The sequence below is a fragment of the Archocentrus centrarchus genome, chromosome 14 (genome assembly GCF_007364275.1).
Source record: "Archocentrus centrarchus isolate MPI-CPG fArcCen1 chromosome 14, fArcCen1, whole genome shotgun sequence".
Taxonomy (NCBI): Eukaryota; Metazoa; Chordata; class Actinopteri; order Cichliformes; family Cichlidae; genus Archocentrus; species Archocentrus centrarchus.
Window position 1 is genome coordinate 2,050,240 of NC_044359.1, and position 24,886 is coordinate 2,075,125.

Below are 24,886 nucleotides of genomic sequence, written 5' to 3' on the forward strand. Positions count from 1 at the left end.
ACAGAGTCCTGACCTCAGCCTGATAGAACACCTTTGGGATGGATTAGAGTGGAGACTGTGAGCCAGGCCTTCTCTCCAACATCAGTGTCTGACCTCACAGATGTGCTTCTGGAAGAATGGTCAGAAATTCCCATAAACACTCCTAAACCTGTGGAAAGACTTCCCAGAAGAGCTGCAGCTGTTACAGCTGCAAAGGGTGGGCCCACATCATATTAGACCCTCTGGATTAAGAATGGATGTTACTCAGGTTCATGTGTGTGAAGTCAGACGAGCAGCTTTAATGAAGATCTGAACACTGACGCAAACCAATCCAGTAAGTGTTAGCTGATAACTTAGCACTCCAGCCTTCCAAATACACTGGTCATTTTTTAACTGATAGTTTAGAAATAAATCATTAAATTACTGAATGTTCTCCATAAAATCAGAAGCTGCAGTTTGCAGCGTGCTGCTGTGAGTCTGAAACTGAGCGACTGAGAACAAAAACAGTGAAGAAAGCCGTTTATTACAGAAACATGACAGAAGTGAGCGTTACAGCGGAGGACAGAAACATCACCGTGAGCTCGAAAACATGTCGAAGAGCAGGAGGAACACACCTTTAGAAAATATACTGTCACCTTAGCTTCATTCACAATATCTCAAAACATTTCATAGAAAGTCGGCGGCTGCAACGTGAAGGTGATTGTTGTGTCTGTGGACACGAGTCTCCCGGTTCCTTCACGGCGGTCACAACTGAACCTCCTTCACTGAGTCGTTTCCAAGGGTTCAAATCACAAAGCTTAACTTAGCAAAACTTAATCTGATTGGCTGTTTTAATTATTATTCTGACAAATTTTAAAACAAAAACCACGTCACCACTGAAGTGCATGACCGCACACTTCCCGTGGTTACCACGGTCCTTAGGCCGTGCACAGTATGAGGTGGGCGTGAAGTCACGAGATCAGCCTTTTCACTGTCGCCATCTTGTTGGAGGTGCAGGTATCCAGTGATTGGCTGTTGGACCTCTCTCTGTACATACTGATGACCAATGAGGAGCCACCGCTTCATCAGTTCTGCTGCTGGTTTTCAGTGCAGTTCCTCTGTAAGGTGGCATCCCTCAGCCTTCATGACAGCCACCCTCCCGCTGAGACCACTGAGCTGAAGGGTTCCTAAAACCTTAAGGACACACTGCACAGAGACCTGCTAAGGTTTCAGCTAACAGCTCTTTGGAAATCATCCTGTTGGTACAAAAATCCTACTTGATGCAGTCAGACGGAGTTATCTTTGGCATGTTTCACAGATTCTACTAAAGACGATGTGTTTCTGTGGCAGGCTGCGAGTAAACAAAGAGCCTACAGAGAGAATATAAAACTGCTTCTTTGCTGAGTCGTCAGTTATGTGTAGCTATGTTATTAATGATTAATAATGGTCAGTGTGAAGAAAAAAAGTCCTCTGAAAAAGCAGCCGATGTCCAAAGAACAGCTTTGAAGGACCTTCAGGAAACTGGAGAACTGTTGCTCAAGAGCACTTTAAAAACGACAGGAACGTCTGGCTGCTTGGAAGCAAACTAAAGGGTGGCTCAAGACTTTTGCACTTTGAGACTGTATCTCTAACTAGCACCACTTTTCATGGCATCAACATTTATTTGTAAGTCAGGTTTTGTCTGGATGTAAATTTAAACAGTGTTTCTTCACGGCTCCGGCAGACAGACGGTTTTTGAATATTCAGAAACGCAGACGTTCACAGAACTCCAGGGAGAACGTTCAGGGTTCTAAAGATCACTGAGACAAAACTGGGAAACTCGTGTCCAGGTAAACACACCTGTAGAGAGAGAGAGCGGCGTTTCCTCTTTGTTCTTCTGTGAGTGCAGTAGTCTGTTACATTAAAATAAGCCGTCTTCCTCCCCGCACCATTACCATCGTGACCTTCAATATTCATCAATGACCTTTGCACTCAAACGCAGACTGAATTTAGCGCCCTGCAAAGGCGGGACGTGACTAATTTAATGCTGATGTTTGATAAACTGGATAAAATGTGACGTTTTCTGTTCATGACCTGCCAATCAAACATAACACACCGCAGTAAAGCTAACACACGGCTGTAAGAGCCGCGCTTTGCTGTTTTGCTCCAGGAACAGAAAACCTGCTCACGAACCCCGCCCTCAACAGGCTTCCAGAAATCAGCCAATCAGAATGAAGTGGGCAGACAATGGACCACCATAAGAACTAGAAGGGCACTCAGAGCGCACACCTCGCCCACCCCAAACTTTCTGTGGCAGGACGCCGCCGTAGACACCACCCAGTGCTGTCAGACTCTATCAGGGTCAGCTGCAAGGCGCCGGCTTTATTTCTTACTCTACAGGAGTGAATTATTTTCTGGATTATTAGATCTGCATTTGACATCATGAACAAACTTTGCTCATATGACAGAACTGACGGTCCTGATGGTTCTCAGAGGACTCTGAATTATCCTGAGGTTAGACACATCACTTTTTCTTTGTCGCGCCCCCAACAGCTCCAGAAATCTCCATCGAAATCCGCTCAGAACTTTCTGAGTTTTCCTGCTAACAGACCAATGCGACTGAAAGCATCCCGTCCCTCCACCCACTGGTGGGCGAGGTAATCATGCTTACGTAATCATACAAAGCTACTCTGGTTCTGCATAAGCACGAAGCACTCAGGAGGAAATCAGCTTATTCTGAGTTCTGTTTATCTTCATGAACACGGAGGAAACGCCGCCGCGCTCTGAGGGCTTTGCGGTTCAGTTACAGACATGTCTGTGGTCAAAGGTATCTTCCTGGTCATTTGCTACAACGGTTTTATTAGAAGGAATTTATTTTTTAAAAACCCACAGTTTCGCATAAATACAATAATTTCTGTCCGTGGTGTCGCTGTGGCTTTAAACAATCGAGCAGCACTCGGTCCTTCATCGGCTCAGCACCAACACTCCCTCAGAAAGAGTGAACAGGAGGAGGAGGTCAGCGGTAGAAAAGTAAGGCGCTGGCGGCTAAACGGACTGCAGGAGGAGGGCCGGGAAGATTAATCCTGCCTTTATCTGAGATTAAAGAAAGTCTGAGGATTAACTGAGCTCCACAGCTCAGCTGCTTCCCACAGCAGACAACTCAAAAACCCCGCCATCAGTCTTCGTCCGCAGCTGCGGGGATTTGAACCAGCAACCTCTCGATTAGAAAAGGGGCTGAATGATCGTGTTCACATTATTCTGCTTTACGTGAGCTGCTGGCGGCACTTCTTCCACCGGCTGACTCGACCATCTGTTGGTTTTATAAAACAGACGATTAATCTGCAGATTATTTTCTACAAAATGTTAAAAATATTTCTGATGCCTTTAAACGGTCAGAAAATGGTTTTAATTCACTGTGACAAAGACCAACAAATCAAATCATTTTCTTCCATTTTGACTTTTTTAATGTTTAATTTTTCCTTAGAAAGCACACCGACCGAGCCGCTGCTACAACCTGCAGCTCCTCCAACGTCCAGCAGGGGCTCCACAGTGAGTCAGTCCCCACAGACATAACCCCCGAAGAAATAAACATGTTTAACTTTAGTAACTCATCCAAAGATTCCCAATAAAGACACGATTACATTAGCTATAGGAAAAAATATTGTAATAAATCCAATTCATCTTTAATGTTATTGAATATTTTGTGAATGTTGGCAAAATAATTTGCGCTCAAAATTTGAGTGCAACTTCCATCTAATCTCGCTCTCCCTCTCATATTAGTGATAATGGTTGTAATGACTGTTTTAAAAGCAAAAAGTATTAAAATATTTAGTCTCTCCTATAAATATTTGATGTTTTCTTTGTTATACATGATACCAAAACACACATCTGTACATTTTCTACTCTCGTCCTCTGACAGGCAAAACAATTAAAAAGTAATCTGCACATTTATCAATAAAGAAACCTCTTCTGAACTAACGAGGCTGAGGATTTGAACCAAACTGTGTCTTCAGGATATCTCTGAGATCTATAATGAGAAGCGGCTGTAAAGGCTCTCCTATCGTTTCCGTAATTATTATTGTTATTAATATTACTATTATTATTATTAGTGACGTACATGTGTGGAAACCAGAGCTGCAGAGCAGAATACTGTGAACACACCGGGCTGACAGGAAGTCCGATGAACCCGACACAGGAAGAGGAAGCTGCTGTGGGAGACAGAGTTTATTTCCTCCAATGAGGACAGAGTTCAATCTCTAACAGGCCTGTCATTATGGCGACGGTCGAACTAACAGATTTGACCTTTTCTCCATCCACTAGAGAAGGCCGGAGGCCTGCTGAGGTTACTTCCCGTTTCCCTCAGAGACCTAACCAAAGGAGAGTCCACAGAGCTCAAAGGGCTGCTGCTGAGTCATTTGGGCTCGAAATTGTTCGAGTCGACTCCAACTGCACCACCACCACCTCCGGAGGGCTTTCATGGTCCCTGTAACCACAGAACGAAGCAGAAGGTGAGCTCCGCGCTTCCTAAGCTCCTCCTTCGATGGGCAATGCCGCTCGGCTCAGTCAGCACATGGAGATAGTGACGTTGATCCCCAGGTTACCGTTGTCAGCGAACAGATGGGCGATGGAGGTGTCGAACACCAGGCAGTCACTGTTCATGATGGCGGCCGCCACCCCATCGTGGATGGAGCGCGGCGTGGCCTCCCAGGTGAGCCGCCGTCGGTTGCCGTTAAGCTCCAGGCGGTAGGCGAAGTTCTCGGCCTGCTTGCGGGTGCCGATGAGCAGCACGACCGCGAAGAACTGCTGGTGGCCTTCGTACTTCTCCTGCTTCTCCAGGACCAGCATGAAGTGGTGGCTGAAACACGACTGCATCATCACCCAGTCCACGGCGCCCGACAGGTTGATGTCTGTTGCCAGGAAAACGATGTCCTCCCCCTGCAAAAAGAAAGAAGCAGACATCAGGAAGATGTTAACGTCCAGCTCTCCTGACTTTTCCAAACATCACACCTAAAAAAAAGTCCTGGTGTTAAAACAAGCTCAGGTCCAGACGAGCCGAGCACAAGGATGGGGGAAAGACTGCCTCCAGGACAGAGTCTTTCATGCTGTAGTATGAGAGACATGAGAAGGTGAAGGTAAAGTCATAGGTCACAGCTTTGAGAGGACTCTGACTTTTGAGTGTTTCTGCAGAGTTGTTTAGTTTTGTATATTTTTCCTTTGCTGATGTAATTTTGTTCCTTTACATGCCTCGTCCCTTATTCATTTATGCTATTTGCTTCATAAGCCTGTCACGGCTTGTGCTGGTGTGAGGCTCTGGGAGGTCAGGGTTGGGCTGATTCTCCTCCCCCTGGGGCGGAGCCTCTTCTCTTACAGCATTCTATCACACCTGGTTTCCATCAGCCCATCAAGGACTCGGTATTTGAGGACCAGGGGAGAGAGAGAGTCAGCTACCCGTTCGAAGTAGCGTGGTCTAACGTTTGAGTTCACGTCTTCGGATTTTTGGTGTTTTTGTGTTGAGCTTCTGATTCTCGGCTGGTAACCCGTGTTTGTGTAACTCACCTCTGTACAGGACCGAATCGTCTCATTCCTCTCAAATGTCATCTGCCTGCCCTCCTGTCATCCTGAATCCTTGCCGCCTCGCTTCCCCCTCCCGGAAAGGAATCACACGCATCGGCAAGTAAGCTCTCCTTTTCCCCGTCTGTAGCAGATCACCAACTTCTGGAACCACCCGTTAACTCTCCTCTTCCCTAGATTCACCTGGGAACCCTCGTCTCTACTTCGAGTGTTAGATGAGTGACAGGACCTGTCAGATCTTCTGTTCAGCCCCCCCTTTTGAGTTTCTGTGTGTTTGTTTTCACGTTGGGAATAAAGCTTCCTTGGGTTATTCGTGGCTGGTTGTTTGGGTTCCTTCTATTGAGTCCTCTTTAGCTAAGCACGGCTAGCGCCCCTTAAAGCCATGCAGAGCTGATGTGTATGATTTGCTGATGAGTTTTAATGTCTTTAGGTTCTGTAATAATTAAATAAATCATCAATAAATCATCTCCCAGCTGGGCCAGAACTATTCAGAACAATGAATTACTTTTCGACTGAAGGTGAAAGAGCAATCTGCTGAAATTATGTGATTTCATAATGCAAAAGATCTTTAAAAACAAAATAAATGATCATTTTGTTATTCAGAGGTTAACGTGGAGACTGAGTGCTGCTACAGTTTGTGGTGTTAATAGTGACTTGGATTTGCTCAAAGCTGATGATACTCTATCACCTTTATCAGCTTTATACTGGAAAGCAGCTGTGATAGCTCAACATCTGCTTATTTATTGTAGGACACATTTGACTAAATCCCCCAAATAGAGGCAGGAGGAGGACGGCGATAATCCACCGCACTGGATCCTACATCCCAAAATCCACCTTTAACCCACGATTATGCCCAATACTGTGTGTGTGTGTGTGCGTGTGTGTAATATTAAGGTTTCGGCCCTGACCTGCAGCGTGGTGATAGACTTGTGAGCGTGCATCAGGTGAGGCATGACGGCCTCCAGCGAGCCGTGCCACTTGCAGGTGGCTCCGGGACACGGGCAGGTGTACGGCCTGAACTCGCACACCTCCTCGTGATCGGGCTTCTCGGTGTGGTGAAGAGACAGCAGGCAGCCGGCAGACGAATACTGCAGGGAGGACACAGGAGAACGTCAGAGGCACCTGAAACATCAGCTGCTGAACCTAAAACTGCAGCAAAGAAGGAAATTCGTCTAAGACCAGCTGGCTGGTTTGTGGCTGCAGGAACAGAACTCTATGACGAGCAGCTCCTTTACAAGAACAACATTAATATGACTGTAAACCTTTAGTTAACTGGCTTTTTCCCCTCACTGAACAAACTAATTCAGAGATGCCTTAAACCTGCATTCTTTTTAATGGCCACCAGGGAGCGATATCTATGGTTACTACAGGACTTTAGGTCCTGTAGAAGTGAACAGGAAAACTGGCCCTTGACCCTGAGCGCTTTCCTGATAAGTCAGATCATAGTGAATAAAACAAGAAGTCTATTTTAAATCAATTCTCAGTCACAGAGGAGGATCCTCCAGGATGTGCTCACTGACTAAAGACAAGTCGTCAGTCTGTGTGAGATCTGCTCCATCCAGTAACAACACCAAGACGGTGACGGCATAAACACTCGATCTTGAGGACTTCATAAACTGGTGGATGACATCACGGTGGATATTTTCTAATGTCTATGATTGAAACAGTTGCTTAAAGACTACTTCAATAAAACAGAAACCATACAGGAAAAGGTCTGCAGTTTTTAAACTAAACATTTTTGAAAAATAAAAACTAAAGTGAAACAAACAAACCCACTGTGGGAACTGCCTGAAAAACAAACGACAAGCTAAACTCTGGGGGTTAGTCCGGGTCTGCAGGGATTTTCAGTGACTGCAGAAACATTTAAACGTGAAGCCGTTTTAATATAAACTGATTTATTGAGCCATCTGTGATGCTGCATTGATATTTTTGCTGTTTCCACATTTTCCCTCCTGAGGCTGAACCGTCACCACTGCCTCAGCTGAGAAGACAGCTGGAATATTAAATCAGTCCTGATTTCAATTTCCCAGATGAAGTGAGGAGCTGGGATATAAATGCAGCCTGAGGGCTGCTTCTGCTGCCTCTGTACTCAGTACCAGTGCATTACTGTAATGGCTCAGGCTCTCTCCTTGATTTTCTGCAACGCTGAAGGTCACAGTGATGGATTCTCCTTCCCTCCTCATCCTCTTTCATCTTCAACAACAGAGTGGCTACAGACAGACGAGCTTATAGGGGGTGTGGGGGTGTGTGTGTGGGGGGGGCAGTAAATGAGGTATGAAAGGAGCGAGACGGCGAGGAACTCAGGGAGACGGAGGTTCTCGAGGGAGGCCGGCGAGGTCGTTAGCGATGCCGTTTGAACGTCGCCCCCTCCGTTCGGCGTGCTGGGAGAGCATCCATAAACATGAGGAGAGACATCCAGACGGGAACAGCGTGTTCAGGAGCTGACTGCTGATTGGGTGGTTTGACCTCAGAACACCAGACAGAGCATAATCTCTGCAGTCAGCCGTCATAACATATCATCAAGACACAGATCTATTATTGATAAAGTGTATGCATGAGTGTATCCTTAAATAGCAAAAAGAACTGTTGACATTTATTTGACATTATGTATGAATCTCAGTTTTTTCTTCTCTTTTTAAAAGATAAATTGGAGCTGGCAGCAAATTTCCAGTTAGTACCATTAACCCACTGAGCAGCCATCTCACCTCATACCGTCTTTTCTGACCCCTCACCAACGTGGTGCTGTGTGGAGTGGCTGATGGAGACGCACACCTACCCCGAGGACTTTGAAAGACTGGATAAATCAGAAATACCTCTCAGTGGAGCTAAAGCACGATCTCATCGTAAGACTTAAAAAAAGATTCTAATAACTGAAGACTTTATTTTATATGAATGAATTCAACAGAAAGCAGAAGCTCTGAGACCTTTTTCATAGTTCTTGTAGGTCTTGGACAAAGTCCATCCTTCTTAAACCTCATTTACACTTCTGTGTTGAATCTGTGTGGCCCACACAGGAGGCCGATGCCACCGGCAGCATTTACACGTGTGCGCAGAGTCGCTGCATTACTGCCAAAAACGCTCGATGGTGGAGTTTCTTCCTCAAGTCGATCCATTCTCTTCCAGCCAGTTTGAAAAATGGTGACAGAAATGTGTAAATAATGGTACCGAATGAGCCAATCACAGCAGCATCAGGGTGACGTGTAGCTACATTAAGTGCCCATCAGGTTATGGAGTAAGCTACGGCATACCCGCGGTGTACATTTAACACAAACCCCACTTTACTGCTTCTGGTTGTGTCAGTGCAGTTACACAGAGTCAACCCAATGAGGCAAAGTGATGCAAGTCTGCACCAATCGATGCAAACGGAGTCAAATCAACGTTCAAACCAGTTCTAATATTTTACTTTACTTAGGTTTGCTTTGAACTCTGAAAACTCATCAGCTGGATTCTCCCGACACAGCGCTGTTTGAGGGCAGCGTTTACACAGAGCTGCAGGGAAACTTGGAGGAAAGTGAGTAAAGTCAAAGGACTTCATGTAATATTTCTGTAACTTGACTCCAGCCATCAGCTCTACTCCTCTTCCCATTGGCTGGTTATTTGTGGGTCTCCAGCACGAGTGAACATCTGCTGAGCCGTGGGCATGAACGCAGTATTAAGACCGTGTTTTTCAGAGACTTCAGTTCCTCCCTCACCTGTAGGTATACAGCAGCTGGTTCAGACATGAGCAAGCTCTGACAACCATACACACGTTTAATAATTCAACCAACTTAACACGAGACACAAAATGGCAACAAAGAGAGGGGAAAAAAAACTGGAAAAACAACCAAAGTGAGAGAAGCAGACTGGAGAGGACATGTTTAACCTCCACCCACCGAAACATCCGTCTGATGGAAAATGAGACGCTGATACCGACCTGCTTTCTGCTGATGTGTGCTTCTAAAAGCATGAAGACAAAATGCCTGACAGGAGATCAGCCTTCATTGACGGCTGCTGTGCAGGCATTGTGACCACGGACCAAAGCGGCGCAGTAATCATTTAAGGGGTAAAGCTTCACTCTGGTGACACACTCCTGCCTGAGCACAATAAATAAACCTCCAACACGCTTGGTTAATAAAACAGGATAAGCTGATGTTTCTGCGGCTCAGTCTGGAAATCGCTGTCAAAGACAAACTGCTGCACGCCGAGTTATCTCGACCGGCAGCGCCATAAGTGGATTAGCGTCTGGAAGGTGAGCTGTGGGAGTGGATTTGGCTGTCAGACTGGATAAGGAGCATGAACACACCTACACATCTGCAGGAGGAAACAAGCACTGAGAAGATGATGCATACCACTGTTTATTTATTAATATATCAAACTGACCTCCATTTCTGCTTGTGTTAACACAGATACACTACAACACACAAACCCACAATGACATGAAAAGGAAACAGCAACAACCGGCTGCAAGGACAGGAGCCAGAGGAAGGTATCAGACTCATGACCAGGAGTCCAGAGTCAGGAGGACCAGAGCTCCCATTTCAGCTGACCATGGACAAACCAACAAATCCAACACAATGACGCTCAAACACACTGATGCTGATACGTAGCTAGAACCAGTCAACCGTACAGAGGATCTGACTGTTGGTCCAATCCCAGCAGTACACACAGAACTAACAAAAATCATCAAGACCTCCAAAGACGGCTCCCTTTTTCACTCAACTCTCAGTCTTCCCAGTCACGCTTTAGACCAAAGACCCCAATGAAACGAGGCTTTTCAGACCACATTTGGCGTTTCATCTTATTCCAGACTCCTGTTTCTCAGAGAGGATCTTTGTATCGTGGTTTCAGATTCCAGTGGTACCTCCGGACTGAAGGTGATGCTGGAGACCGAAGCTCCCACGGTTGTTTCTTGGGTTTCCAAGTCTGGCGAGGAGCACGCGGATTACCTGGATCCAGACCGAGCGCGATAACCAATTAACCAATGGTGGTTGATTGGTTAACAGCACTGACCAGATGGCGAGGCATACTCAGACTAGCCACTTCCTGTGGCTAACACTGATGAGTGCACCACATTTGTCTGTGAAGCTCATCACTGAGTAAGTTTGGGTTTTAGTATAAATTTAATCTCAATGCAAACCGACCACAGAGTAACTCGCGAGTCAGACATCAATAACAGCCGGGGCTGCATTAATGATCAGAATAATGTATTAGCAGAGTCATGAAAACACACTGCAGGCAAACTCGCTGCCCAGCAGGAGCTCCACTCAGTGATTAAATATTAATGAGCTGCAGGTCAAAACACAGCAGCAGCTTCCTGGAAGGGCAGCAGGAGAAACGGCGCCCTCAGTCAGAGCCTTCATTCAGACCGAGCTGCTGCTGTTTGTAGGCTCACATTTAACAGGTCTGCTCAGTAAACACTACAGAAGGTTTCAATCGCACAAACAGCACTCTCACAATTATTAACTTATCAACTAATTTATAAACTGTGACCTGAACTCATCGTGCGTTCCATCAGCTTCTGCATTTATTATTTTATTCACAGTGCAAATTAACAACTGAAACCCACAAACTGGAAATTAAACCTTTAGTTTATTTATATTCCTGTTTATCTACTTATTTTCTCCTGTTCATTTTATCCATTTGCATTTATATGTATATATTTATGTGTTTATTAGGGCTGCAACGATTAGTCTACATTGTCAACAATAAAAATTATAAATTTAATTGTTGAAAATAGGTGTTTTTTTATTACTGATTTTTTTTTTTTTTTTTAACAGAGTGAGACGTCTTCCTGTCCATCTATCTCTGGCGAGCGTCACACATGCGCAGCATGTTTAGTCATGGCGGCTACTGATGAAACTGTGCCAAGAAAAAGTACTAATTATATATTTTTTATGGTTGAAAAATGGACGTTAAATTTATATCAGCAGCAAACCTGATTAAATTTTTTGAACGTATCCATCTTCCCTGTGTTTACGGCCACATTTTAAATAACCTTATGCTAAATGTAAAGCTGATAGCTAAATAAGTGCCATTTCATAATTATGTGATTCACAATCCAATTAGTCGACTAATCGTTTCAATAGTCAATGAATAATCGACTATCAAAATAGTCGTTAGTTGCAGCCCTAATGTTTATCTGTATTTACACTGATCCATTATCTGGTTTTTACTTTAAAAGAATTTCTTTATATTTATCCATTTTTCACTATTTGTGTACTGAGGGTTTATTTATTTTTACTGTGTATAACGATTTAACTATAACACTCAAAAATGGAAATAAAGTACGTTTTTCATTTTTGTATATTTATATTCATCTACTCATTTTTATATATATATATATATATATATATATATATATATATATATATATATATATATATATATATATATATATATGCATCTTTATAGTTACCTGCATTTACTTTTATAAATTTTTAAATGTATATTTATGCTCATTTACAGTACCAGTTCATATTTATATAATAATTATGCAGCTTTAGTTTTGTATTTTATATTTATCCATCCAAATCTGCTGGTTTAAAGCCAAAGGCTTAAATCATTTCTAACAGTCTGAAGGCGACAGCAGCAGGAGAACAATGACCCAGATTTCCAGGATCAATGTTCAGGAACGCCGATTCAGAGCAGGTCAGAACATTTTGTCACTCTGTCCCAAATACACAGCAGACAGGAATCCTCTTATCCGGCTCCACTGATGATTGTTTTCGGAGATTTAGAACAAAACCTGTGCAGAGACTCATCAGGACTCAGATTCAGAGAACATCTACCCGTTCTAATGAACACGGTGCAGATCTGCTGTGAATCTGACGAATCCTCTAAGAACAGTCGAAGTACAACAACTGTATAAATGGCACTTAAACAGTACAGAAAATCCAAAATGGCAGACTTCCTGTTTCCGAATGGAGAGGCGAGTCCCGGCATGCTGCTTATGTCTGAGTTTAAAAGTAGAAGATAACAGGACATCGAGGCCTTTGACTCACTGATCTGTGTCATCTGCCTTTACAGATAAATGTAACTGGCTACTGCACAGCAGTGAACATGTATGCAGGGTTTTCTAATAAGGGAAGCATGTATAACAAAGCGTCTCAGCACAGAACCCTGTGGAACTCCATGTCTAACCTTTGTGTGTGAAGAAGACTCGTTTACCTGAATAACCTGGACTCTATCATATAGATATGATTCAAACCACTGCAGTGCATTTCTAATGATGAGTTCTAGTCTCTGTGATAAAACGTTGTGATGAACAGCATCAAATTTTACTTCTGCAGGACAATCACAGAGATGAGTCCACCGTCATTTTAACCTTCACGGTGCAGTCTCAGTGTTACCGACTCCTCTGCAGACGATCAGAGCTGACTCAGCAGCTCTTTCTGAAATGAACAGAAGGTGGAACCGCACCTGTTTTGTTCTTTAACAGTTGTAATATTGTGTGTCTTTGAGGCCTAACAAAGACTTGATCATTTGCAAAGTCATTTTTCGAGTATCAGAAAGCAATAAAAGAGAAAATCAGCTCCATCGTGCTGCTGAGGTATCAAACTCCACCCCGAACCATCCAGAGCAGCTAAATCTTCACGTCCATTAACTTCATTTCATCATCGACTTCAGTCAAACGTACTGGACTCATTTCTTCCTAATAAAAACCCTGACTGCAGTGGAGGGGAGCTTCTTTACCTCTAACTCAGTTAGCAGCCCATCTCGCTCACCCTCTCCCGATCCTTTCAGCCTGATTGGTATTGATCGTGTTGAGGCTCTGCTGAGTGCTTTTCTGGCTGTGCTGCTGTTTCAGCTCAGCTTTGTGAGTGTGATGAATCTCGTGTGTGTGTGTGTGTGTGTGTGTGTGCGTGCGTGCGATCGGTGAGATGATGAAGGCCGCTGTGGTTCAGGATAACATCTCAGATGGTTTAATGTGTTCTGTTATTCCTCCTTCCTGCCCTGACAGGCAGCAGCTCACCATCTGGCTGAGGATGCTGGCTGTGAGCATGAAAACATGTGGTTATGCACACAGTGAATGGCAGCTGAACGCGAGCTGTAACGCTGGCTCCTTTCTCAGACGCTCCATTTGAAATTTCCCTCACAGAGGTGCACGTTTTTTCTCTCCATTTCAGCAGAGCCTATTTTTAGAGCCTCAGCCTTGGTCTATTTTTACTCCTCTCTTCACAGGCCTTGACATGCTTATGAAACTTTGCACACATCTCGGAGCTTATGAAAATGTATATATTCCAAGGATTTTGCCTACAGATGTGGTAAAACTAGCTCCAAGATCCTCCTGCTCTACGATAGTCTGATGTATCACATTCTAAGAAAGCTTAAGTCAGATTTAAAAAGGCACGTGTGCAGTCATATTTATGCAGAGCAGCCTCTTTCATTTTTTGGACTATTATCAGACCGTTTGCTCCATTTGGACTTCTTGTGACCCCAATTTTTTTTGCCTTGACTTTGCAGCAAACTAGCAGATATCCACTTGCCTCCATCGCCTTCTTAGACGCTTCACACAGTCCAACAAACTTCCTGCCTCTGGTTTAGAGTCTCTGTTTGAAGCAAGTGCCTCTTTAGGCTGCCTGGCACCATGTTAGCTTTAGCCAACTTCTACCAACAAATGAAGCAGTCGGACTGGAGGCCAAGTAAACAGTACACCTACAACCACAGAGACTGTAGTTTCACTACAGCATCCGCTGATGCTGGTGGTCTTTCTGCTGGGATTTTCTCTCCAAAAAGGTTTTGGGTCTTTACCATGGAGAGACCCTTAGAGGCAAAGGTAGCTGCAGGCTAACACACGTTACTACAACTTCTTCATGGCCAAAGCTTCTCTTTCTGCCATCTTGGCTCAACCTGAACTAAACAGCGAGTGAGGTGCGTTTGATTTGTAACACAAGACAAAATAAGAGCTTCATAGTAAAAGTTCAAGCACAACATTCTTCAGAAGATGAGACACGTTAAGGTTGCTGTTGTAAACTGAGGATCTATCAACACAATTTAATTACATTTCATTAAGAAAATAAACAAAATCTGTTTTGATGTAGTCGTACGTTAAAGTTTGCAGACATCATTCAGGACTCACCTGACTGCCCGGCAGCGGTTTGGTGCGTCCCACAGGTCGACGGGAACTGTCCCTGACCTCTGACCCGTGCTGCTGCTGCTGTCCAGTGTTAGCAGTTAGCCCTGTAGCACTAGCTGAACCAACGCCATGGCGGTGATGCCAGCCCAGAAGGCAGCGCCACTGAGCCAACTCCCTGAGGAGAGGCAGGCAGGAGGCCGGACACAGCATCGAGCACAGGCTAGAGCTGCAACGATCAGTCATTTTACTGATTAGTCGATTCTTTTCTGATAACTGCTTTTTATAGTTTCAGCTTCTCTGTGAATATTTTCTGGTTTCTGTGAGAGGAAACTGAGTATTTTGGGGTTCTGGATAAAACAAGACATTTGAACTCATCACTGAACAATGAGAAGGACAGACGTCTGCTGATGCCTGTTCACTAGTTTCACTTTTTTCCCCTCCACTTTATTAATTTTATAGTTTTAGGAGTATCTTCTTCTGCATATGCTCCATGTCTGCAATACCGTTCTTTGAAATTTGGTCTCCAACTCAGAGACTCAAACTTTGAACTTTAAGTTGGTCATTTGTCCCTTCGGGCTCCCCATACTGAACCAGACAGGAGGACCAAACAGTCAGCAGCTGTTCAGCCAGGCCGCAGAGCCACGTGGAGATCATATAGCAGAGAGATTAAAAGTCCACAGGAGGACGGAGCCTGGCTGAGCGTCTGTGTCTGAAATCAGACGATTCACCTCAGTCTGCTGGAGGAAATTAATCCTCAGTTTAGTTTGAGTCCTGAAAACTAGGCCCAGCTCTGCTTTCAGTGAGGCCAGTGTGTGTGTAAATAAGCGATTACAGTAAAACACATGTAAAAATCAAACAATGAGCACCTTCATATCCAAAAACCCAGAAAAGATAGGAATCAACACACGATTCATGTGTATAAAATGTATAAATCAAATCATTTATGCCAGAATGCTGCATTTAAGGGCCGTCATGTAAAAAATGTCTGATCACATGACTGTTGATGTGGAGCAGCAAATGACTGCATGTCTTTTTCTCTAACGACCGACTTTAAACGGGCCTGAAATAAAAATCAGTTTCCAAAAATAAAGTTGATGGTTCAAACATCTTGTTTTATCCTGAGCAGAAGTCCAAAACAAAGATTTTAGAGCGCACAGTGAGACGAATCAAAGAAAAGCTGCAAGACAGGAAATGCATTAATGTCGATGAATCAACAGCCTCACGTCTGAACCAATCACGTTTCTGCATTTAGGCTAAAACTATATTTTTCTGATCGTCTACAGATCTCATGTTCAGATTCAAACCAGCAGCGAGTCTGATATCAGCTCCACACTGACATAAGGTAGGAAAAATAAAATAGATTTATTCTTGTTGTACTCCTTTCTAGTCGAGTATTCCCTCATTAGCTGAAACACTGATGTTTAATATGAACACTGGGACAGGATATGTAGTACGGTAGGAGCACAGGTCCAATATTCAGAGGTGTGACTGTAAACGGGTATTTATCCTGAACCGTTCGGCAGCCTTTTGTTTGAGGCGCTGTTTCCACGCTTCAGTACTCCCTGTGATCCCAACGGTTACTGTGGGAAATCGGTGTCTCCTCAAAATGGAAACTGGAGCATGAGCTCCATGTGGAACATTTCAGCACCAGACGTTATCTGTCAGCTACAGCCTGTTAGCGGGGTTAGCCTTTAAAGCATGCAGAAGGCAGCGATATTCAGAGGTGATGGGGGCAGTCTGGCCTGTTTGTGTTGATTTATTCCCTTTGGTGGAGACAAACAAAGACAGAAGCAGTGAAAGTCTTTCAGCTCTTCATCAAACTGAACGTTAAACATCAGCCACCGCCTGCTGTAAACTACCAGCAATCACACCGACAGACCGACCATCGACGCTCCTGACCTCCGACGCTCCTGACCTCCGACTGCCACATCAGACTGTCCAACATTAAAAATGAGACCCGACACATTTGTGTTGCCGTTTGTATATGTTTTATAGCTAAATGGATTAATGCTTAAAGTTCATTGTTAGGGGGCGTGGCCTCTCTGACTGACAGGTGGATGGCGACAATAGTTGAATAAATAAATGCTCCGGACCCGAGGACCCAATTTCTCTGCTGCAGTTCCTGCCATGTCCACCAGAGGCTCCAGCATTGAGTCAGCCCCCATAGACTCCAACTTTAGAGCAGAAATAAACATGTTTCCAGCCTGATACAGAAACTGATGCAGTCTCTGGATAATTTCCCCTTCATAACACCTGTTTAAACCAGATTAAGGCCCAAAGTTCACTGTTGGGGGCGTGGTCTCTTTGACTGACAGATAAATGGCAACGCAGGCGGCTGTAGCTGCTAGCTGTCTGCTCCGTCCAAAAAGGCGGCGCTCCAGTTTGCTGAGTGAAATTCTGGATTTATTTGGATGTTCCTGAGTACTCGTTAGCAGGTATCTGTTACAGCCGAGCTAGTTAACATTAGTTAATCCGCCCTGTGGTCCAAATATGGGCACGTCAGGAGAAAAGTACGAACATGGTGGTGGACAAGACACCAACACTGAGGCTTCAAGATGCAAGAAACCAATGGCTGTTTTCATTGATAGAAAATTCTTTATATTTTTATTAATGACTGTTTTCATCCTTTTGCAGGGAAATGGTGCCAAACCAAGATTCACACTGACTGTGACGTTCCTGTTCCAGGCGTTTGTCTCTGAGTTTGTGGGTCTGAACATGAGATCTGTTATAACATGTTTATATTGTTTTCAGTTATAAAATAAAGCTGGTAAATTCATATAAAGAAAAATCAAAAAGGTTTGATGTCACATGTCAGGCCTTTTTTTAAAGTCATTTATCAAGACAAATAGCGCCACCCTGTGGTTGATGCTGCTTCGCTTCATTTTTATATCAGTGTGAATGTTATTTTTTAATTATTCGTTAATCTGCCGGTTATTTTCACAATCAGATGTTTCATCATTGGGGCTTGTCCTGTATTTGTGGGTTAAATTGTTTTCTCTGGTGTGTTTTGGCTGTAGTGGTTCACAGCTCACATGCAAAAGATCCAGAGCCTCGGGAGCACCAGAGCCGTGCCGGTCCAAAATCCGGATCTGGTGTAAAATCTGTGCCGCTGCGGCAACTGCTCGGGAAATAAGGGAGCAGCCAGAGTGCCCTTCTTATTGGTTCATCTCATGTAGTTGTATTTTATTTGAACACAGCCAGTTCTTTATCTGTAGTTATTTTATTGGTTTTACTGTAAATTTTATACAATGGTTTTGCTTTGCACTGGAGTCAAACTGTTATTTGTATTTTATTCGGTCGCCTGTGAAAAACACTGAGCTGCACAAAAAATGCTTTACAAATAAAGTTTGATTGAAAGATGACGAGTTTGCTTTTATTTGTGTTTATCTCAAAGTCTCTCTCTCTCACAGGGGAGAAAGCAGAAGTGACAACAGTAATACAATCAATAATCAAACACTTGTCTATTGTTGCAGCTCCACTCTGAGTCAGACAGTTGTATTATTAGCCTAATTGATCAAGAAAATAACCGGCAGATTATTCAATATCAGATCAGCCCTGCTGCACCACAAACAGGCTGAGCTGAAACAATGAGTCAGGTAATCAATTATTTTTACAATAAAAACATATCAATACAGTCCTGATCAATAGCTGAAGCCCTTAATCTACAGCTAAGACGGTAAAAGATCAAACATAAGTTCAATCAGATCTCCTCACGGAGTGATCGGCTCAAAGTCAATAATCGATCAGTAAACGTACCGGATCGTGTCGGATCAAACAGACGCAGCCGTACCGCAGCTCGCCCGCTCCCCCTCTCCTACTGCAGCAGCAGAAGAAGAAACAGCAACAACAGGCAGCTGTTTTCTTCTTCTGTGGTGATGGAAGAAAAGCCAAAAACACGCAGAGCCCAAACACACACACAAACACACAGACTGTCAGCTGTGTGACGTTCGTCCGTCTGACCAACCGACCGTCAATACCGCCGACACACACACACACACACACACACACACACACTCTCTCACTGTTTCTAGTTGTAGTGAATGTCTCTCGCCCGAGCTGTCTCTGACTCAGAGCGGCAGAAAAAAAAAATCGTCCTCCAACATAGAAACACTGCAGCGTGCGCGCGCGTGTGTGCGCGCAGTGGGGGCGGGGAAACAGAAACATGATAGAGGGAGAGAAAGAGGGGGGTCAGCCGAGCGTCCTCCTCCAGCATCTGTCAACACACACACACACACACACACACACACACACACACACACACACACACACACAGTTTTAGTCTAACCTGTGTCACGTGTATCCGGGCGTTCAGAGACTAAGTTCTTTAAACTCGACTCAAACACAGCAGGACCTCAGGTTTACTCTAGCGCCCTCTACTGTTCACTTTCTGCTGTCCATACAGAAATAAAAACATGAAAACCTCAAACTTTCTTTTAAAGTTCGATCAATTTTAAGGAGTTTTAAGATCGATACGGATTTAAACATCCGATATTTTTTCTTTCAGGCACACAGACATTACTCCATCATTTATTATGCAGAGTTATTTATGAGTCCTTAATACAATAACACAGTTTGAAAATAAACTTGTTTTACTGCCACAAAAAGTCGTGGATGACCGGATCAGCTGACTCCGCTCGGATCAGCTGACTCCGCTCGGATCAGCTGGTCGCTGCAGTGTGGAAATCCAAACATGCTTGTTGCCAACATGGAAGTTGCAAACTGTCATTTCTGCTTTTAAAATGAACAGTTTTGTTTGGTGAGGATATACAGGTTCCTTAAACCTGCAATCTTTCTAATGCCCATAAGAGGGCGACTCCTCTGGTCTGACTGCTCGGCTGATCTCGGACCTCAGTAAACCCTCTCCTGATGAATTTAATCATCTCAGTCACTACAATCAAGTCCTTTTGATTAAAACATGACATTCATTTTGGAAATTAGAGTCCAAACGGATCAGAACGCTGAGGCTGAGTCTTTGCAGGGCCTTCAGAGTACCCTACCTAAGTGCCGCTGATTACAGAGTGGGAAATAGAACCTTCACCTACATTATAACCTGACGTGCACCTCCTGAGAAATGTAACTACAGGTCGCAGCCACAGCGATTCTGATTGGCCCGTTCAGCACCATCGGTTCATCACCTGCATTTCTGCCCACTTTTACGCCACAGTTTCTGAATTTATCAGAGAGCAACAATCATGGTCTCAGTATAAGGAATAATCACAGCATCAGTATGGTGGTATCTGCACCATCTTCACAGCCAGATGAAGCCCTGCCAGTCTAACCAGTCTTTGCTGTGTCGGCCTGAATAATTCTGCTTCAGTCTGAAGCTGAACCTGTTCTGCTGGCTCTGGGCTGTGATGGCTCAGCCTCCATGATGACAGACTCAGTCCAGTGTATGAGTGTTTACAGAGGACCTTCATCCTTCTGCAGGAGCCACACAGAGAACATCCTGCATGTGTCTGCACACTTTACTGCTCCAACCCCCGCCCGCTGCCAGGACCCCGATTCATTTTATCACTGTTTTAAATGTTGGCAAATACCTTACACACACACACACACACACACACACACACACACACACACACACACACACACACACACACACACACACACACACACACACACACACACACGAAAGCTGCACATTACCAGTCACCAGTAAAAATGAGGGAAATGTATATTTTAATACACATTTTTGGGTATCTGAAGACCACGGTCACCCGTCTTACATACAGAGGATGATTACAAATGTACACAACCAGCCAGCTTTGGTCTCTGCTGCTCTCAGAGGTCAGTTAAACTAATCGTTTGTATTTTATTAATGTGCAGAAACAGTTAAATGGATTTACTAAGACGTTCTGCAGCCCCAGCAGACTGCAGCCTGATCAAAACACCGTGTTTTCATTTAGATGAACCTGAATAAAGGGAGAAAAAGAGCAGTTTTAGAGGCTGGAGTTACGGAGCGGTCATTATGACTCTCACACAAACGCAGCCTGAGTATAACACACACCGTCATATCATCACTGTGTGGTTAGATCTCAGTGCCAAGGCTGAACTGCTGGGTATCAACACTGTCAGCAGGGTTCACCCAGCAGCAACACTACTGCAAACGTCACAGTACCAGAAACACAGCAGTCACAGACTGACACGTTCCTCCATCCTAATGTTCAAATGTTGGTTACATGATGTTAGCTCAGGCAGTGAACGCTGCATTACTTTAGTCTATGGACACAATTTCACCACTGCAATCACAGCTGTGAATATTTCAGGATAACAGAAGCAGCAATAATACTTTTATATTGTTAATATGACCTGAAACATACTCCGCTTGAATCATTTGAACAGCCGTACAGGCCGCTCTCTTAGCTGCTTCACTAAATTGGAAATATTTCCTCCCTTGGTCTGAAAAGAATCATATGTATACTGCCATACCTGACTGCTGCCTTTCTCATCAACCAATCAGGACAGAGGTATGGCAGTACTCGCATCTTCCATGTGTAGTGTTTCCAGTGTTTCCTTGTTCTTCATCTTCAGTATGTAAGGATAGACTAGAACACCTGTAGGCATCAGCTAACCTCCATCAGTTCTGGAAGTGCAGCCTCAGTACATCCACTGCCTACAAGACTGAACGAGGACCCAAAATTTTGGTATTGTAAGGTATCTTAAGTACTGGTTTATAACACTTTTTAAATTGTCAATTAAAGTCTGATCGGTTCACTCCAAATAAAAATTACTGTTGGCTGTCAGTGCTCCCCCTCAGCCTCCTGGCAGCAGACCCTTTAGCTGGAACAAATGCCCTGGAAGTTTAAGCTCCAGAGTCCGTAATTACAGGTCTCAGTGGATCTTAATGGGTGCATATGAGCCTCAGTGTCTTATAATAACCTACAGTTGTAGGAAGTTAAGCTTAACTTGAGCTCAAGTCTTTCTGACTAAACCGATGGGGAGATCCTGTATTGAGGTCACTGCACTGCATGAAAACACCAGCAGAGGGCTGTAACCCGTCTGCTGAGCTCAGTGAGCTGTGAACAGTGGCAGCCAGCAGCACTTTATCCAACACCTCTGCACAGACACAACTTTCTTTCAGAGGTCTGTATACCTTCATTCTGTAGTATACAGGCTGGAAATTCTGTGCCCCTATCAGAGCTCCTCTTCCTCCTCAGGGTCAGAGTCAGGACTCAGCTTTCAGTCGCTGCCGAGGCTCAATTCAACTTTAATGCGTCTTTAATGGAATCAGAGCTGCTGCTCCCATCAGCAGACACGCTGCACGGCCAAAAGGTACGCACACGTCTGACATGTTATTTAAAACCTGGATACAAACGTACAGTCACCTGGGTGTGTAGGACATTGTGACAGCAGTCTTTCAACCTTTAACAGCTTTGAGACAAAATGAGGAAGCAGCAGAATATTCGGTGTATTGACTGGTCAGTGAACTAATCACATGTGGCTGGACTTTATTACAGACGGCAAACTAACCACAGACGCTGGTGTTTACTGCGTCAATTGCAGACAGTGACCTAAGCACCGACGCTGCAACGTCCTATTATTATTACAGACAGTGAACTCACCACGTTAAAAAGTCACCATTTTCTGGCCCTGTGGAGTGAACTTTGACCTGTAAACACGCAGACTGTCCTTGTAGATGTCAGAAGGTTTCACCGAAAAACAAATCTAACCTCTAATGTATTTTGGTCTTTGTGACATCACATGACAGGCAAGGTGTGCACTTGAGGAAGTTACGTGCAAACTGAAGTGAGTTGATATGTAGTGTGAGAGTGCCGGGCTGGCCCGGCGTGTCTCTGTGGGTCTACCTTGCAGGGGAACGGCAGTGTGGAGGCCACCTTCTCCATGGCCAAGTTCCGGATGCTCGGGGTGAGAGGGCCTCGACAGGTCGGGCAGCAGCTCAGCTTCTGGCGGCACTGGTTGCAGACCAGGTGACCCGCCTGGCACTGCAGGATGGGCGGAAGGACGTAGTCGAAGCATACCGGGCACTCGAACAACGCCGTGAGCTCCGAGGACTGTCCTGCGAGGCCGGCGGATGGTATGGACACGACAGAGGAAGGGGGAGCAGACCCCGACCCGGCCACGGAGCTCACACCGGCGGCGGCGGCTGCGGCTGCTGCCGCGGCGGCTGCTGCGGCGGCAGCAGAGGTGCCTCCCGTTCCCCCGTGCTTTCCACCGCCTGCTTTCCCAGCCCCGAGTCCTCCACCTCCTGCTGAAGACGGACGACTCATGGCTTCCAGCTGCAGTCCCGTTCCTGTGAGCTGCTGCGCGTCATCGACTGTTTACTACCGGACGTCCCTCCAAGCCCCCGGAGACGCAACATGGCGGCTGCTAGTTTGTATCGCCTGCCGGCTGCTGCCATTGGCCGCTACGTCAAAGACTGACAGGCGGCTTAGCCAATCAGAGAGTGGAGTCGTGTCATTACATAACGTTCGGTTTCAAGGCAAACGAAAAAGAAAAGAGATGATCGTCCTCACTGGTAACTTTGTTTCTTTTAAATATAAAAAAAAATAATATTGTGTCAGATAATCTGTTAATTCAGATAATCTGTTAATTCAAATAAACTGTTGGTCTCAAAAGTGAGAATTTGATGGGTTTTTCTTTGTTTCGTATTTTCCCCTTTGTAAATCACAGCAAACAAAACACTTTTGACCGTTTTATTTTTCCAAAAAATTTTCTGTTTTTGGAGTGTGTGTGTGTGTGTGTGTGTGTGTGTGTGTGTGTGTGTGTGTGTGTGTGTGTGTGTGTGTTAGAGGAACAGCGGCTGGGCCTGTGGTTCTTAAACTTGATGCTGATTGGCTGGCTCTGACGCCCTTCACGCTCTCCTCAGCTCGATGCCGATTGGCTGGCTCTGACTCAGCCTGATGCTGATTGGCTGGCTCTGATGCCCTTCACCTGATGGCCTAAACCCGTTTTTGTGTAGGTCCCAGCAAAGCTGATGGACGTGTTGTAGCTGTTCAGTGTCACCAGGGGGCGGTGTAGCGTCACAAACAGCCAGCCTGAGGGTCGCTGTGGCTGGTGCTGTGAGTCTGAGCGGAATGTCATGCTCTTTGTTTTTTGGTAATGTTTTTTCACACTTCTTTGTGTTGAACTCTGCTGCTGCTCCTTTTAGCCGTGCACAGCATCACCAAAGTCGTGCTGTTGGTGTTTTGGAGGACTGCACAAAAGCTGTCAAATATCTACACAAACACAAACACAGAATAAACAGAAATCAAGCTGAGCCGTTTCCTTCGTCCCTGAAAACCCAGCAGAAGGTCTGAGTGAAGAGATCATATCGTGCATTTACACAGTGTTTCCCACAGAAGCAGATATGCAGACATGTAAGCTTCTTTTTGGTCAGTTACTTATTAAATAACACTGTTTAAGTTTTTCCTCTGCAAATATTTTTGTTGCCAAGAAATAAGTGAAAATGATGAAGCTGGTTAATCTGTGAAAATGGTTCCAGTTTAAGTTCTGAAGGCAGAATTCCACATGTTAATCCCGTACAGAGGATGCTGTTTGCAGTTTCCAGTTGTGCGTTACTGAACTCAGACCTCTGAGAGGAGCCGTGAGATCCCTGAGGTCCTGGGGAGCCCGGTGAATACCTCTGACTGGATTATCACTGATCTTATTTAAACATTTTATTCTTTGCTCAGCCTGAGGACCTGCAGGTGGTCAGAACCTCAGTACTTCTGAAGTACAGCCCCTCCCACCTGAAACATCTGGATCTACAACAACCTCCAGGATTCAGGAGAAGCTGCTGCAGGGTTTTTTTGAAGGTTGTATTCAGAAGGTCAGCTCAATAAAAACTGCAGCAAACATTCACACATGTGAGGTTTACTCTTTTATCTGTGATGATAAACTTCTTCAGGATGAAGTCTGTGGAAAAGCTGAGATCACGTTTTCTGAATTTATTTATTATGAAAACTTTATTGTATAAACTTAATTTGGCTTAAAATAAAGTAGAACTCCTTTAAAGGAACTTTACTTTGGCTAATTACTCATTAGCTGCAGCTTTGGAACCCACCTTAAAACTTATAACTTTCCTTTAATTAAGTATTTCTACACTGTAATAATAATGACTGTGGTAACAACATAATGTTTATATGAGATTTTATATGAAGAAGAGCATTTAAATTGTGATGTATGAACCTAGAGATGTCCTACCAATACTTACCACAGGGGGGCAGACCGCCACTAGGGCATACAGGGGTTCTGATAGCAACAGTAGCATAATAAACAAATGAGTGAACCAGCAAGAAGTTGTCCTCCATGCTCTGTGTGTCGAGTAATAATGTTTACTTAGTGACACTATAAGGGAGCAACATAACATAAATTGGCGACGAG

The 24,886-nt window shown here is 44.5% G+C and overlaps 1 protein-coding gene across 3 annotated transcripts; it reads right to left on the reverse strand.

Annotated features, from left to right (window-relative positions):
- Positions 1-479: 479 nt before the first annotated feature.
- siah2l (seven in absentia homolog 2 (Drosophila)-like) lies at positions 480-22,906 on the reverse strand. 3 transcript variants are annotated; one of them, XM_030747330.1, is made up of 4 exons: positions 22,369-22,906; positions 6,417-6,596; positions 4,508-4,872; positions 480-2,916 (listed from the first exon to the last, which is right to left on the reverse strand). In XM_030747330.1, exons 1-4 carry the CDS (start codon positions 22,789-22,791, stop codon positions 2,910-2,912), a joined length of 975 nt encoding a protein of 324 aa, XP_030603190.1. In that variant the 5' UTR covers positions 22,792-22,906; the 3' UTR covers positions 480-2,909. The 3 variants fall into 3 exon arrangements, with proteins under 3 accessions (XP_030603190.1, XP_030603189.1, XP_030603191.1); XM_030747329.1 differs by having other exon boundaries at positions 480-4,872; positions 22,369-22,905; XM_030747331.1 differs by lacking the exon at positions 22,369-22,906 and adding an exon at positions 14,567-15,521 and having other exon boundaries at positions 480-4,872.
- Positions 22,907-24,886: the final 1,980 nt, after the last annotated feature.

Bases quoted from the DNA above. Each gene is read 5' to 3' on its own strand.
- siah2l (XM_030747330.1), bottom strand. From the start codon at position 22,791: ATGAGTCGTCCGTCTTCAGCAGGAGGTGGAGGACTCGGGGCTGGGAAA. The intron at 6,597-22,368 runs GTAGACCCACAG...TCCTCCCTGCAG, and splicing joins CACTGCCGTTCCCCTGCAAG to TATTCGTCTGCCGGCTGCCT. The intron at 4,873-6,416 runs GTCAGGGCCGAA...TTCTTTTTGCAG, and splicing joins AGTCTATCACCACGCTGCAG to GGGGAGGACATCGTTTTCCT.